Here is a 14896-nt window from a genome sequence, read left to right as displayed (position 1 = left end):
AAGAAGGGCAACTGGTGATAAAACATACGATTGACTTGACATAGGAAAATTTAATATAACATGAAACAATATAACAGTCTTAGAATTATATATTGGATACAACATGACCTCTTGGATTATCTATTGATCTATCTATATGTATGTGGGGCCGGTGATTAGGCTGTTTGACTTATGATGGTAAGATTGTGGTTTTGATTCCTGGCCAGGTGAAGCATTATGTTTTTGAGCAAAAAACTTCATTTCATGATGCTTGAGTTCACTAAAATGATACATAACAGATCTAAGGTCCTTCCTGGGTGGTGGAGTCATAAGTCTAGGTCCTTGGATTTTGTGGCATTTATGCTCCCTCCGGAATGAGACAAGAATATGTCATAGAATTACTCTTTTTTTTTTTCCCATTATATATATGTGTATATATATATGTGTATATACGTACGTATATATATATATGTATGTATATGCATGTATAAATATATGTATATATATATATATATATATATATATATATATATATATATGCATGTATACATGTATGTATATGCATGCATGGATACATGTATGTAGATGCATGTATGTGTATGTGTATATATATATAATATTCTTCTATGTCTACGCTTGGGCCAGGCCGAGTTCGCAACTGCTAGGAAGTTGATCAAGCAGTGACTCCATCTAAGAATATCTGTAGAAGGAATTTTATTCCGAAATATCATATCAGACTATGGATGACTAAATTAGAACATGTATATAGTCCATTGTTTCTATTATAGTGCATTGTTATACCATTCAAAACTTATATATATATATATGTGTGTGTATATATATATGTGTGTGTGTGTATGTATGTATATGTATGTATGTGTATATATATATGTATGTATGTGTTTATATATATGTATATATATGTATGTGTATGTGTGTTTATATATACATATATATATATATATGTATGTGTATGTGTGTATATATATATATATATATATATATATATATATAGATATATATATATATGTATGTGTATGTATGCATGTATGTGTATGTGTGTATATATATGTGTGGGTATATGTTTATGTATGTATTTATATATGTATATATCATATATATGTATGTGTGTATATATATTTATATATATCAGTTAATATCTCTAATGACTGAGTTGACAGAATAACAGTCTAGCTGTGAAAAGGTCCAAAGGTGTGCAGTTCATATGTCGCCAATAGCCCTATCATTTGTGGTGGTGTGGATTCCAGCTTGCTGCTTTATGTAGTTAGTGATAGCACTACATAATTGCTAAGTGTTGTTCAGGCCCGCTAATTAAATGTAAGTTCTACCAGACTTAAGCCTAGGTCTTCACAGTAAAGAGTCTTTCAGTTACTCCTGCCCCCACCCTAAAAGTCCTTGAAAAGGGTGAAGGGGCTCACTTCATTGTTTCATCTTTCATTTATTTAAAGCAATCATATAAAAACAATTGTAACTTATTTGAACTTGAACTTGGGCCATTCACAGTGAAAACACCACCTTGAGTGTGTGTTTGTTCACCTCACTATTGTTGTTGTTATTATAATTATTATTAATTATCATTATAATTATTATTATTTTTATTGTTGTTATCATTATTATGTTAAGCATTTTCTGCAACCAGTTCAGTTAAAGTGACTTTGCTACCCTGCTGCACATTTTCTCACTTTCACTTTTGAAGAAAGAACCGTTTGGAAGTTTCGGGACAAAAATTGGTTTTGAACTTTGCAAAGCTTTCTTTCTGTTGATTTTTTTTTTTTTTGTCTTACTTTCCTTTAGAACACACTTCCACATCTTCCATGATTGCTGTAGATTGTAGGTTCAAATGCTTGATGCCCATGCCACTGCAGAATTTCAGCTTTGCTTGGCCAAAGACTGGAATTGCAAACATTTTAATTTATTTTTGTAGGTGTAGAAAAACAACTGCAATAAAAGATGTCATAGCAGTTGTAATAGTAATAGTAAACATCAGTGATAGCAACAGTAACAGAAGCACTACTGATTTTTGTTGTAATAATGTTGTGTATTAAACATTTTCTTTTCTACTCTCCATCTAATGCAACACATCATGTAATTTAATTTAATTCAATCTTTATGCACACACTTCTACACACTTACACATCAACACCCCATCACATACACATTAACTATGTACTCACTTTTATACATCTCTATGCCATATACACTACATGCACTCACAGGATCACTGTGCTCTCACCATACACATGTTACTACATGCTGAAACTCTTTACTTCGTTCCTACCATATTAACTCATTTCAATATTCTCCAGTTATCCTAGTACATTAATCACTGCAAAATTTGGTCATACCCTAACATTCTACCCTTATGCAGTTTACATTCCACACCATAGTATACTATTGCTATACAAGTTATATTTGTACTCTCATGTAAAATTTAGTCATGTTAGCAAATTACTGCTATAGAATTTAGTCCCACACTTCGTATGCAACCTAGTATAGTATCCCAATAAAATATAGTCACATTCTTGTATGCTACTCCTACAAAATATGCTGCCATGCCGTAGTATGCTACCCCTATAAAATTTTGTCACTCTCCTTGTACATTGCCTCTATAAAATTTAGTTATACTCTAGTGTACCGTCTTGATAAAATATACTGTCATGCTTAAATGGTACCCTTATCACTATCCTGCATTTCATTATTATATTGTTACTAGTCAAGTACAATGATCAAGATAATTGACTGTCCCCCTCCACACACACACACACACACACACACACACACACACACACACACACACACGTGATTTAGTAAAGGCAGCTGAGTGGCAGAAATGGTGGCTATTCTGATTAAATTTATCACATTTTAAGCTTTGTTTTAAGTTAAAATCATTTCAGGATCAACTTTGCTTTTCAATGTTCTCTCTGAAGCTGGGGGTACATCTCAAGAACATAAATACTTGTCAGTCTTTCAGTGTTCTGTTGGGAAGAGGATAATATATTCCAAGACAATAAATACTAATTATCTAATGGGAATGTTTCAATTAACTACTTCAAGTGCCTCAAAAATTGTTGCCTTGTGCAGCTAATTTTGGTCATTATTTCCTTGTAATATCACAAAATATTCTGAAGAAGTGTGGTTTTGTTTGTTTGTTTTTTTTTCTTTTTAATTAAAGTTATGAGATTTTAGTAAAAATTTCAAGTCCACCTGCTTCAGTTACATTAATATGGCCTTCTATTGTTGCGGTCATCCTTTCAAAAAGTTACTCTGGCATAAAGCGGAAATCTGTTGATGTCAGAATGTTTGTGACAAAAGTGAAGGTGAAGAACATGCTGTCTTCTAATAACAAATTTACTGAATCATGGGTGGGAGTGGCAAATATGTTTTAGATGAATGGGCCCTTTTTCAGCATGTGATTGTAAGCTGGAAAATGCAACTGGGAGAGGGTAGTCAAGGCAGTCTTGGATCTGCAGAATTTTTTGATTGACACAGGTGGCTATCCTCCTTTTGGAATGCTTTGCCTCTTTCTTAAAAGAAATTGTTATTAGTGCTGCAAGCTGGGCAGAATTGCTACTACACTTGACAAAATGCTTTGCAGGCTTTTTTCTTTTTCTGAATTGTTACATTCTGAGTTCAAATTCTGTAGGGATTGACTTAGCCCTTCATTTCTTCAGCATCAATAAAATAAAGTACCAGTGAAGTTCTAGGATTAATGTTAACTGATTTGTCCTTTCCCCTTGTGGCCTTGTGCCTAAAGCAGTAACTATTATTATTATTATTTGGAGTAGTATTAAGGTAGTGAGCTGGCAGAATCATTAGAGCATCTGATGGAATGTTTAGCAGCATTTCTTTCAGCTCCTTATGTTCTGAGTTCAAATCTTGCACCAAAATCAGTTTGACTGTTACTTTATTTTATCATCCTGACATTTATCTACACCTTCCAAGACCCCAAGCATAAATCTGTGAGTGAACATGACCTAGGCATTCTTGTTGACGATGATCTTTTGATGGACAAAGCACATTTCTATAATTGTCAAAAAAAAAAAACCAAAAGTATTTTAGCACAGTGGTTCTCAACCATTTTTCACCTATGGACCTCTTTGACTCCTTTTAACTCAGATGGATCCTCCTAGCTATTTGACGTTTGGAAAATCCTATTATATTTTTATAATTAAATATTATTAGGAATTGTATTAAAAAAATTGTTAAAATACTTTGAGTATTGTAGAAGCATAACAAATTTATTGCTCATAAATTTTAACAGCAAAATCTTACATGGACCCTCAAGGGCCATGTGAACCCCTGTACGAGATAACCACTGTTTTAGCATTACTCAGACCTTTGTCAGCAGCTCACCAGCTGTCTATTTAAAGCAATGTATGGCTGTTGTATATCCACACAGTTCGCATCTCCAGTCTGGAACCCTCATCTTGTCCAGAACAATCCATCTACTGGAAACTGTGCAGTGATGAACAGTTAGTCACTTACCATATCTTGAATTTATTGCCTTTCTGGGCATTAACATGCACTAAAGTTTCAACATCTTATAATAGCTAACTTGGAATTTATCCACCATCTTTCCAACAACTTTGACCAATATCTCTACCATCTGTAAGCACACTTATGAGATCAAAATAAAAACAGCACAGCATTTACGACTTTTTTGAAACATTTTTTTCATGTTCAGCAATGTTGAAGCATGAAATAAACAACCCACATTGGTTGTTAACTGTCAAGACCATACTTCCTGAAATTTATCAACCCTACACTTGATGTACCTATGCATCCTTTCCACTTTATGGCTCCATACCATTAATTTTTATTCTTGTGTTTTATAATGTGTACTGTGCATGTATTTTATGCTACCGTTGCTCTTTCTTTACTTGTTGTTGCTTTCTATCCCTTCTTTTACCTGTTTCTAGCAAGTTTCAGTACTTGAGAAGTGTATATTTATTCAAAGAACCCCTTTTCGGGTTGATAAAATAAGAACCAGACAAGTATTTGGGCTAATGTAATCAACTTGTTGTCCCCCACCCCTCTCCACTCAAAATTGCTGCCCTTATGTCAAAATTTGAAATCATGTTGCTATTATTACTATGGCAGTAAGCTGACAGAATTGTTTACACTTTGGACAAAATCATTAGCAGTATTTTGTCAGTCTTTGTGTTCTGAGTTCAAATTCTGCCAAGGTTAACTTTGCCTTTCTTCCTTTCAGGGTCAATAAATTAAGTACCAGTCAAGCACTGGTGGGTTGAAGCAATCGACTAGTGCCCCTCACCACAAATTTCAGGCCTTGTGCCTATAATAGAAAGGATTGTTGTTGTGAGCTGGCAGAATTGTTAGCATGCTGGGCAAAATGCTTAGTAGCATTTCGTTTATCTTCACATCCTGAGTTCAAATTCCACTGAGGTCGACTTTGCTCTTCATTCTTTTGTGGTTGATAAAATGAGTACCAGTTGAGCACTGGTGTCAATGTAATCGACTTATCCCCCTCTCCCAAATTTCAGGCCTTGTGCCTATAGTAGAAAGGATTATTATTAATAATAATAATAAGAAGAAGAAGGTGTGAGCCTGCAGAATTGTTTGCATGTCAGACAAAATGCTTTGCAGCATCTCTTTCAGCTGTTTACGTTTTGAGTTCAAGTCCTGTCAAAGTTGATAAAATATAAAGTACTGGATCAATGTAGTTCATTAACTCCTTTACTCCAAAAAATTGTTGGCCTTGTGCCAGAATTTGAAACAGTTATTATTGCTGTTATTTTATTGAAGCAGTCAGTTGAGTGGTGGAGGAAATGTCTAACAGCATTTAGTGCTTTACAGTCTGAGTTCAAATTCTACCAAAAATGTTTTCATTTTGTCTTTCATTTTTGTGGGAAGGGGTTTCAAGAAAATATGCTCAAGAATGAGTATCAGCTAACATAAGTACATTCCTCCTTGGGCCTGTGTTATTTGCTTTTTCTTTTAATTGTTGATTACATAATTGTTGAAATGATTTATTTTTACCTATTAATTTACTAGAAACATATCTATTGTTATCCGTATAATCCCTTCTACTGGGGTTGTCTTGAAAGTAATGCAGAAGTGGGCATAACTTTTTTATTAACCAACATAGGTCAGTCAAATTGGACATGCCACAGGTGTGGCTGTGTAGTAAGAAGTTTGCTTCCCAACTACATGGTTCTGGGTTCAGTCACACTGCATGACACTTTGGGCAAGTGTATTCTACTATAGCCTTGGGTTGACCAAAGCCTTGTGAGTAGATTTGGCAGACGAAAACTGAAAGAAGCCTGTTGTATGTGTGTTTCTGTGCACCTTTATGTCTGTGTTTGTCCACCATCACCACCACCTGAGAAATGGTTTTGGTGTGTTTACATCCCCTGTAACTTAGCAGTTTAACAAAAGAGACCAATAGAATAAGTAGTAAACTTAAAAATATAAGTACTGGGATCAATTTCCTCGACTAGAATGCTTCAAGGCAGTGCTCCAGCAGTTTGAGTTACATCTTTGTGTAGAGGAAGAGTTACTCTACTCCAACATGTATAATTTGAACAACCTATGTCAGTTAATAAAAACTGATACACCCCACTTGAATTACTTTCGGGACAACCTCTACCTGTCCAAAGCATTTTCATAATTTTGTTCTAAATGTCCATGCTCATTTTCAGGCTTTTAGTTCATTTTTGTTTTATATGTTCTGAGTAATATGAAGCTTTCCTTTTACAAGTTCCAAGTTACTGTGGTGGTTGAAAAAATTGTGAATGTGTATCATATATGCTGCATGGACACCATGTGTGTCACGTATGATACACAGGACATGTAAAAGGGTTAACGAACAGCAGTGTTATCTGAAACAACAGAATGCCAGTTTATCTTCTTTGTATCCCAAGTTCAAATTGTACCAGGTCAACTTTTATCTTCATCTCTCTTTACATAATAAATACCAGTAATGTCCTGCTTATGAAATTAGCAAGTTGTGTATCATAGAGTAAAATTCCAAATGAGCTGAGATCAAAACCAGGTATCATTTCTTGGTAGTAATGGCTTTTTTTTCCTTTTTCTTTTCTTTTTTTTTTTTGTTCTTTCTTTTCAACTTTGCTTATGCTACTAAATGTAGTTATGAAATGCTTGAGTGTCAAGACACTCATTTCCTGCATGGCCTCTAAATTTAAGATTTTGTGCTGGTTTAAGAAGTTAATTTTTTTCCTTTTCTGACCCCCTGTAGAATTGCGAGATGCCTCCAATGCCTCCAAAGCGAACAACCAGCTTGATGCCAGGCGATGAATTTGGAAATGACTTGATATCAGAGAATGCTGATTCTAAAAATACCTCCAGCTTTTTAACGACCAATGGTGACCTAGCACAAAGCTTGTCAGCTACCGACCACCTCACAAGTAACCATCTGTCTTCTTCAGTACCCTCACAGAAGTCACAGTCGGACACTACCACCACTAGTACCACTACTATTTCTACTACAACTACTACTACTACTAATCCTACAGTGTACAAAGAGAAAGGACATCCAAATGAGAGTGAGCCACAACAAAACAACATCACTGCCCAGTTATCATCATCATCATCATCACCACAAGCACCACTATCTCACAATGGTCAGACTGTTGAATACTTACTAAGTGTTGGCAGTTCAACAGACCCAGTAAATGTTGCTACAACCGGAGAGAGCGAGTAAGTTTTTTCTTCTGTGTCTATAATTTTCTCTCTTTTATTTAATGATAGATATAAGGTCTCAGCTGGTTGTGGAGACTTGACATCTAAGACTTTCTCATTTTTTTTTAGGTACATCATAAGACTACATTATGTGTCCTTATTCTGAAAATGTTGGAGTGTAAATTGTGAGATTTAGTTTCTATTACTGGCAGGGCAAACAACTGTATACATGCTCATTTGTTAAGAATTAACATAAGATAAATATGAACTAGAGGATGTAGCCGAGTTTACGTATTTAGGTAGTAAGATAACGTTCTCAGGCAGCACTGCCAAAGATATTAAGATGAGAATAAGTAAGGCAAGGACCGCTTTTCACCTGAAAATCACCCAATTTTCCAAACCATTGCCGGCAAATCCCATACTCATCTCGACCATTGTCATCATCAACACTGTCTCTGCTTTCACCACAATCACCACAATCAGTTTCTTTACATGGTTGAAAGTACATTATCCGATACTCATGGGACCGAGATTGTTGCAGATTTTTGATTTTTCTAATTTCGGAGTACTTTATTATAAAAAAAAAAACAAATTGCATCTACAAAATGGAACAGTTTGAGGAGAGAAACCAGGTCTAAACACAATAGCTTATAGACATACTCTGAATGTAGTTCTATATAAATCTGTAATAACTTTTTTTATACTTAAGACCATCAGAAACGTTAAGATATCAGCCTCTACCCACGTTGTTATGCTTTGATTAGAAGCATAGATTAGATTACTTAGATATGTTTTGGCCGAAGTTGACTCAGGCCATGTCTAATTTAATAGCACCACCTGGAAGAGATACACAGTCAGCTCTGGGGAACCGTAGCCTATTCAAGCAGAGGGTTATAGTTTTCAGAGACATATCTGGGTGTGGGTGGTTTATCTGGTATTTATTGGGGGTAATCATCTAGGGATCGTTTGAATGCCGTGAAGTCACTTTCCTCCTTTATATGTGTTTGGCATGATGTTGAAGAGAGCAGGGCCAATTGAGGTCAAATAGTTCTGTCATAGTGTTGTGATATGACACGGACATTTCTGTAGTGGAGCTTATGAGATAATGCATGATTAATTCAAAACTATGTAAATAAATAAGTATTACATTTGACAGAATTATCTGAATGCTAAAGGATTAAAAAATGATTTATATATTTTAACCTATAAACGTAAATAGTTTTAACTTAATAATTTGGATGATTAAATAGTTATTAAAATAGGTGTGGGTGTGGCTGTGTGGTAAGAAGCTTACTTCCCAACCACATGGTTCCAGGATCAGTCCCACTCTGTGGCATCTTGCATTTTCTATAACCTTGGGCTAAATGAAGCCTTGTGAGTGGATTTGATAGATGGAAACTGAAAGAAGCCCATTTTGTGTGTGTGTGTGTATATATATATATATTTATATATATATATATATAAATATATATGTTTTTGTATCTGTGTTTGTCCCCCATCACCACTTGACAACTGATGTTGATGTGTTTATGTTCCTATAACTTAGCAGTTTGGCAAAAGAGATTGCTAGAATAAGTACCAAGCTTAAAAAATAAAAAAAGTACTGGGGCCAATTCATTCGACTAAAAATTCTTCAAGGCAGGGTCCCAGCTTGGTTACATTCTAATGACTAGAACAACTAAAAGATAAGTTCTTTATCCAATTAACAAAGCAGCACAGTTGTCAAGTCTTTATATTTAGAATTTGAGTTTACATTTTTCAGATTTTTCATTTATAATTGTATTATTTTTGTGGAATTTCTAAGTACATTTTGGCATGTGCCAATGTGATGCAACACACTGTTTGGTAGCTACTGCTTTATTTTATGAGCCCTACCACAGCTTAGCTCCAGCTGATGCATAGCAGGTGTGATTGTTCTTAAAAGAAAATTAAACTGAATCTTCATTTTCATTGGTTTAAATTCTCTCAAAGTTTACTGCACTTTTCATCTTAGGATGGAGATAAACAATAAAATAAATACCAGTTGTGTTTTGTAGTTTGATTCAGTTGAATATGCTCCTTCCTTTACCACAACTGTTGAGTTTTAAATAGTAAATCATTATCATTTCCCATGCTTACACACTCATTGACACCCAACTGTGTACACATCTATGTAATTTATATATCTTAGACTATATAAATTGTTCACTTGTGTGTGTGTATGATTGGTATTTGTCAAAGTATGGGATACAATGTGTTGCAATATTTGTTCCACCTGTCTGCATGCGGAGATCAAACCCTCTCGAGACCAATTTTGTCTTCCAACCTTTGAGGTCAAGGTGCTGTATCTTCAGATCTTCCTCAACTTGTTTTGCTCATGTCTTCTTTGGTCTGCTGTGCTGGATTCTCCAGTGCGTGTATCGCTGCAGTTACAAAAGTTAGTGTGGTAATCTTCTGGTGCTTATCCTGCAGATGTGGCCAAACCACTGTGGCCTGTGCTGCTGGATTTGGTCTTCAGTGGTCAGCTGCTGCTGGCATTGTTCTTGGATGTTGTTGTTTGAGATTTGGTTGCATAGAGAGACACCAAAGATCTGACGAAGATGCTGCATTTTGAACACCTCGAGCACCATGGATTGGAAAGCATGGAAAAACATCAGTGTTTGTCATCCAGCGGCACCCACAGCAATGTATTGATTGAGAGGGTGGCCTTCCCCTCCAGTTGCCAGCTAGAGATTAAAGAAGAAAAATTAAAATACCATCCTGGTGTTGGTGCAGTACTTACTCCTTCCATCTGTCACATATTAGATCTTCTGCCAGGTCAAAGATCAATGGGTCACAAGGATGTTTGTGTCTGCTCATGAGAGCATTGTTCATGCTGAAAATCATCCTCAATTATGTATATAATCTAGGCAGCCTTTTGTGTGGCTAGATTGAAATTACTCCAATGTATTTTTTTTTTTTTCTTTAAAATGAATAATCTCTGTTGAACAATATGTATTACTTATTCTTTCTTGCAGTGTTGATGGTTATGAGTATCGACGAAAGATTCGAGAAGAGCGTAAGAGAAATACTCAGAAATTAATTGAAGATATGAAACGAAAGCAGAGAGAGTGTGAGCTGATGCGGCAACGTAACCGATATTTGACTCCTTTGTACATCGGTATTGTGTTAGCATTAGGTGGCAGTCTTCTGCTTTATCGTTACTACAACAATGGGAACCAACAGTGACAGACTGATTTGTCACAGTTTTCTTACTGTTTTTTTTTGTTTTTTTTAACCCCCACCGAATGTAACATTATTTTTCACTTGGTTGTAAGGAATATTTTGGGGAAATGAGAAAAAAAATATATAACTATCTTATGTTGATTTTTTTTTTTTTTTTTTTTTCAAGTAAAACTTTAATAAAAATGAATGAAGAAAAATAAAATAAAAGAAAATGCATTTTTTTTTCCGGGAAAATAAAATTTCCATTTCAAAAGAAAATTTTTTTTTTATTAAAAAAAAAAAGCCCTATGGGTTTTCTAGGCAAGAAGGACCTATTTCCCCACTTTGGTAGGATATATTTTCAGAGGGAAAGTAAAAGAAACACGAAAATTTTAGATTTCAAGAGATTTATTTACAATTCACAATTACTATTATTATTTTTATTATTACTAAGGTGACAAACTGGCGGAATCATTAGCAGGCCAGACAAAATGCTTAGCGGCGTTTTGTCTGAGTTTAAATGCTGCCGCGGTTGACTTTGCCTTTTGTCCTTTCAGAGTTGATAAAATAAGTACCAGTTGAGTACTGAGTTCGATGTAATCGACTTACAGCAGCAAGCTGGCAGAATCATTAACATGTTGGACAAAATGCTGCTAAGCATTCTGAGTTCAAATTCTGTGAAGGTCGATTTTGCCTTTCATCCTTTCAAGGTTGATTAAATAAATGCCAGTTAAGCACTGGGGGTTGATGTAATCAACTTACCCCTTTCCCCCAAAATTTGGCTTTGTGCCTATAATAGAAAGGATTATTATTATTATTATTATTATTTATTATTATTATTATCATTATTATTATTAAGGTGGGGAGCTGGCAGAATCGTTGGCATGCTGGATGAAGTGCTTAGTGGTATTTCTCCCATCGCTACATTTTGAGTTCAAATTCTGCCGAGGTCGACTTTGCCTTTCATCCTTTTGAGGTTGATAAAATAAGTACTAGTTGAACATTGGGGGTCAATGTAATCAACTCATCCCCTCTTCCAAAATTGCTGCCCTTGTGGCAAAATTATTATTATTATTATTATTAGTCTTTATTTTATTTCCATTATTCATTTTTTGTGTAGGATTTATCCAAATATTTTAGTTTATTTTTTTTTACTATTTGTTTCTTTCTTCCCTCTCACCCAGCTCATCTGCCTCTGTGATGACAATGTCATTTGCTGTCAGCGTCCTATATTTTGTGTTTAATTAGAGCCTTGTTCAGTCTTCTCACTTGGGTTTAAATATAAGAAACTATCAACTATAATTTCCATCATATCCACAATGTTCTTTGGGTACTTTTTTTTCTGGCTTCTTACCATAGAAACACTCTTTTGTGTTTAGTTTCTTCACATCTGTCAGACATATGGCACTAGTTGTGTTTTAGTTGCAGATTTATTCAGCTCTGTTCTATTATTCTAATGATAATATTGCACTGATGTCTAATGATATCGTTCACATGTATTTTCATAGTTTTTTTTTTTCTTTCTTTATTAAATTTTCATTTTTGTAATAATGAAAGAATGACAGCAGAAATATTATGAATATAACATATATATATTTATATAACATATATATATAATATTATTATTATTATTATTATTATTATATAGTTGGCTATAGAACATCAAGCTCTATTGCTCATTCATAAATTCATTTTCTATTCCATTTCCAACCACCTTTGAGGCCTTTATGTTCATAGTTACCTCCCCATTCAGTGTACAAATAATCAAATCCCCCCTTCCCATTCCACAATATACCTACATTTTCTATAAAGATAAGGACAACGTTGTGACTAAGGAAGTATTTGCAACCCTATTGTGATAAAATTGGATGCCATAAAGAAAAACAGCTATGATAAGTCCTTCCCATGCACTAGATGTATTTTCACAGGGGAAGTTATCGACATCTATCTCTTTCAACCTAATTAATATTTTGGAAAGGCTTCTTGCCTTCTCCATCTCTTCAATTTGCTTTTCAGTGCAATCTTCAGTGAAGTCCTTTTGATTCTTTACTCCATTTTAATATTTTTAAATAATGAAATATCGTTTGTCATCTTACACAACTTGCACATGTCATTTAGTTGTCTTAGACTAATAGATTATGCATTATACATATCAAAGCACCTTTCGGTCTTGATAGATCGACATTCCTTCAATGCATTTCTCTTTGGACATATAAATCTTTGATTCCCCCACCTCTTTCTCCCCCCCTCTCTCTCTCCTTTCTATTGTGTGTGGGAGTAATTAAATGAAAGAATTTAAAGTGTGTTTATTAAAACAAATAGATATCACTTCTAAAATGGCACCTTTTTAGAAATGTCTATATGATTTTATTATTATTAGGGGTGGACAGGGTGGGCGAGGGTGTGTGATCAATTTAAAGAATGGCTAGTAATGGAATATTTTGCTGCTGCCACTAATATCATTGTGAAAGATTTCAAAAGAATTGATGGCAAATTTTTTCAATTTGTTATATGTATATATATATATATATATATATATATATATATATAAAGTTAATGAAGTGATTTTAAATTCTCAATCGCAGAATAATGCTAATAATATAGCCTGAACAGGATAAACTACCCCTATTTTGCAGAGAAAAGTGTAGGTGGCTAGCTGTGGACTCGAACTCACATCCCCATATGAAATTTATACACCAGAACAGCCTCCTATTATTAATATATGCCTTGTTGTTAGCTATCTTTTCCAGTATAATTTGTTTACAGCTGTCTTGTTACCATGACCAACATTGGCCAGATCAGACCGAAGCCGATTTGAAGCTACTCTGTTTCAGTTGCAAAAAATAGCAGATATTAAGGCAAGTAATTGGTATCAAATTTTTGATTGGCTATAACTATCATGCTAGTAACATCACTTAATCAAACTTGTGACATCAGGCTGACAGGAGTGAAAATGAAGAATTTTGGAATATATATGACCAAACCAGTGAAGTTGATGGATTTTTGAGCACAGATGTTGGTGGCTGTAAGAAGGCACCATTATCTGTACTCAAAATCCATCAGATCAGTACTGGATCAGTATAGCAGATAGGAAGTAGTCTTCTAGAACATCATTTGGTGAAAATCTTCAAACATAGATCTGTAGTTCATAGGAACAATTTTGCTACTGTTGAGAATAATCAAGTAGCCTAGTGCACTGAGGCACATAGTTCTTCATTATTGCCTGATCTCTCTTGAATCATAAGCTAGACAACGGCCTTACAAAGGCACTGGGAGCTAAATATACATATGTCTGTAGCTTGATCTTGAACTGATCATTTTTTAGGTTGGCAAATAAATTGTGCAATCTGTTGGTAGGCAGTAAAGTGTTCAGTTGAAAAATAGGCAGGCAGGGCAAGCTTAAGTATACAAATTTATCCATATCTTCCAGTTAAATGTTATTCATTTAAGACATATTTTTGCGGCCAGCTTTTTGTTTTCAAGCCAAATTGATTTTCAGACATGTGTTTATTTATTTATTCAGCTGCGCCTGGGAATATGTATATGAGCAGCTTGAAAAATATTATCCACAGCTTGGTTGTTCAATGGATAGTGGGGAGAGGGGTTGGATAATTGTCATGCAACTCTTTTTAGCAACTAAAACAAATTTGACTAAAAAAAACAGTTGGCTTTAAAGATTTAGAAGAAACGTATTTGATAATTTTTTTAAAATTTGAAACATATTTTGGGTGGTAAGAGAAAGTTTATAAATGTCTGTTTTTTGGGATGGGATGACTGTGTGGCAGAATCTTTCTAAACATCTATGTTGGGATGGCATTGGTGGGTTGTATTGTATATATCATAATATTTCTAAATACATTTGGGATAATGTGTATGGTATTCCATTTCAGACTTTTTTTTTCTGTAAATGTCTAAAAAAAATTTATTGAAATATTTATATTTTAAACAAAAAAAAAAAAAAAATGACCACATAGGCGTAGGAGTGGCTGTGTGGTAAGTAGCTTGCTTACCAACCACATGGTCCCGGGTTCAGTCCCACTGCGTGGCATCT

At 34.5% G+C, this 14896-nt stretch overlaps 1 protein-coding gene across 3 annotated transcripts in view; it reads left to right on the top strand.

Annotated features, from left to right (window-relative positions):
• Nucleotides 1-11124, top strand: part of LOC106883419 (tyrosine-protein phosphatase non-receptor type 2) — a 93040-nt gene extending 81916 nt beyond the window's left edge. For all 3 annotated transcript variants that reach the window (XM_089338154.1, XM_014934412.3, XM_014934411.3), the window contains 2 exons: nucleotides 7220-7680; nucleotides 10659-11124. In XM_089338154.1, coding sequence (XP_089194280.1) covers nucleotides 7220-7680; nucleotides 10659-10869 — 672 coding nt within the window. In that variant the 3' untranslated portion in view covers nucleotides 10870-11124. The remainder of the gene's footprint in view (nucleotides 1-7219; nucleotides 7681-10658) is intronic.
• The last annotated feature ends 3772 nt before the right edge of the window (nucleotides 11125-14896 follow it).

The sequence above is a fragment of the Octopus bimaculoides genome, chromosome 20 (genome assembly GCF_046866305.1).
Source record: "Octopus bimaculoides isolate indiv1 chromosome 20, ASM4686630v1, whole genome shotgun sequence".
Classification (NCBI taxonomy): domain Eukaryota; kingdom Metazoa; phylum Mollusca; class Cephalopoda; order Octopoda; family Octopodidae; genus Octopus; species Octopus bimaculoides.
The sequence above is the reverse complement of the archived record's forward strand: the minus strand, read 5'-3'. Positions and strand labels throughout refer to the sequence as shown.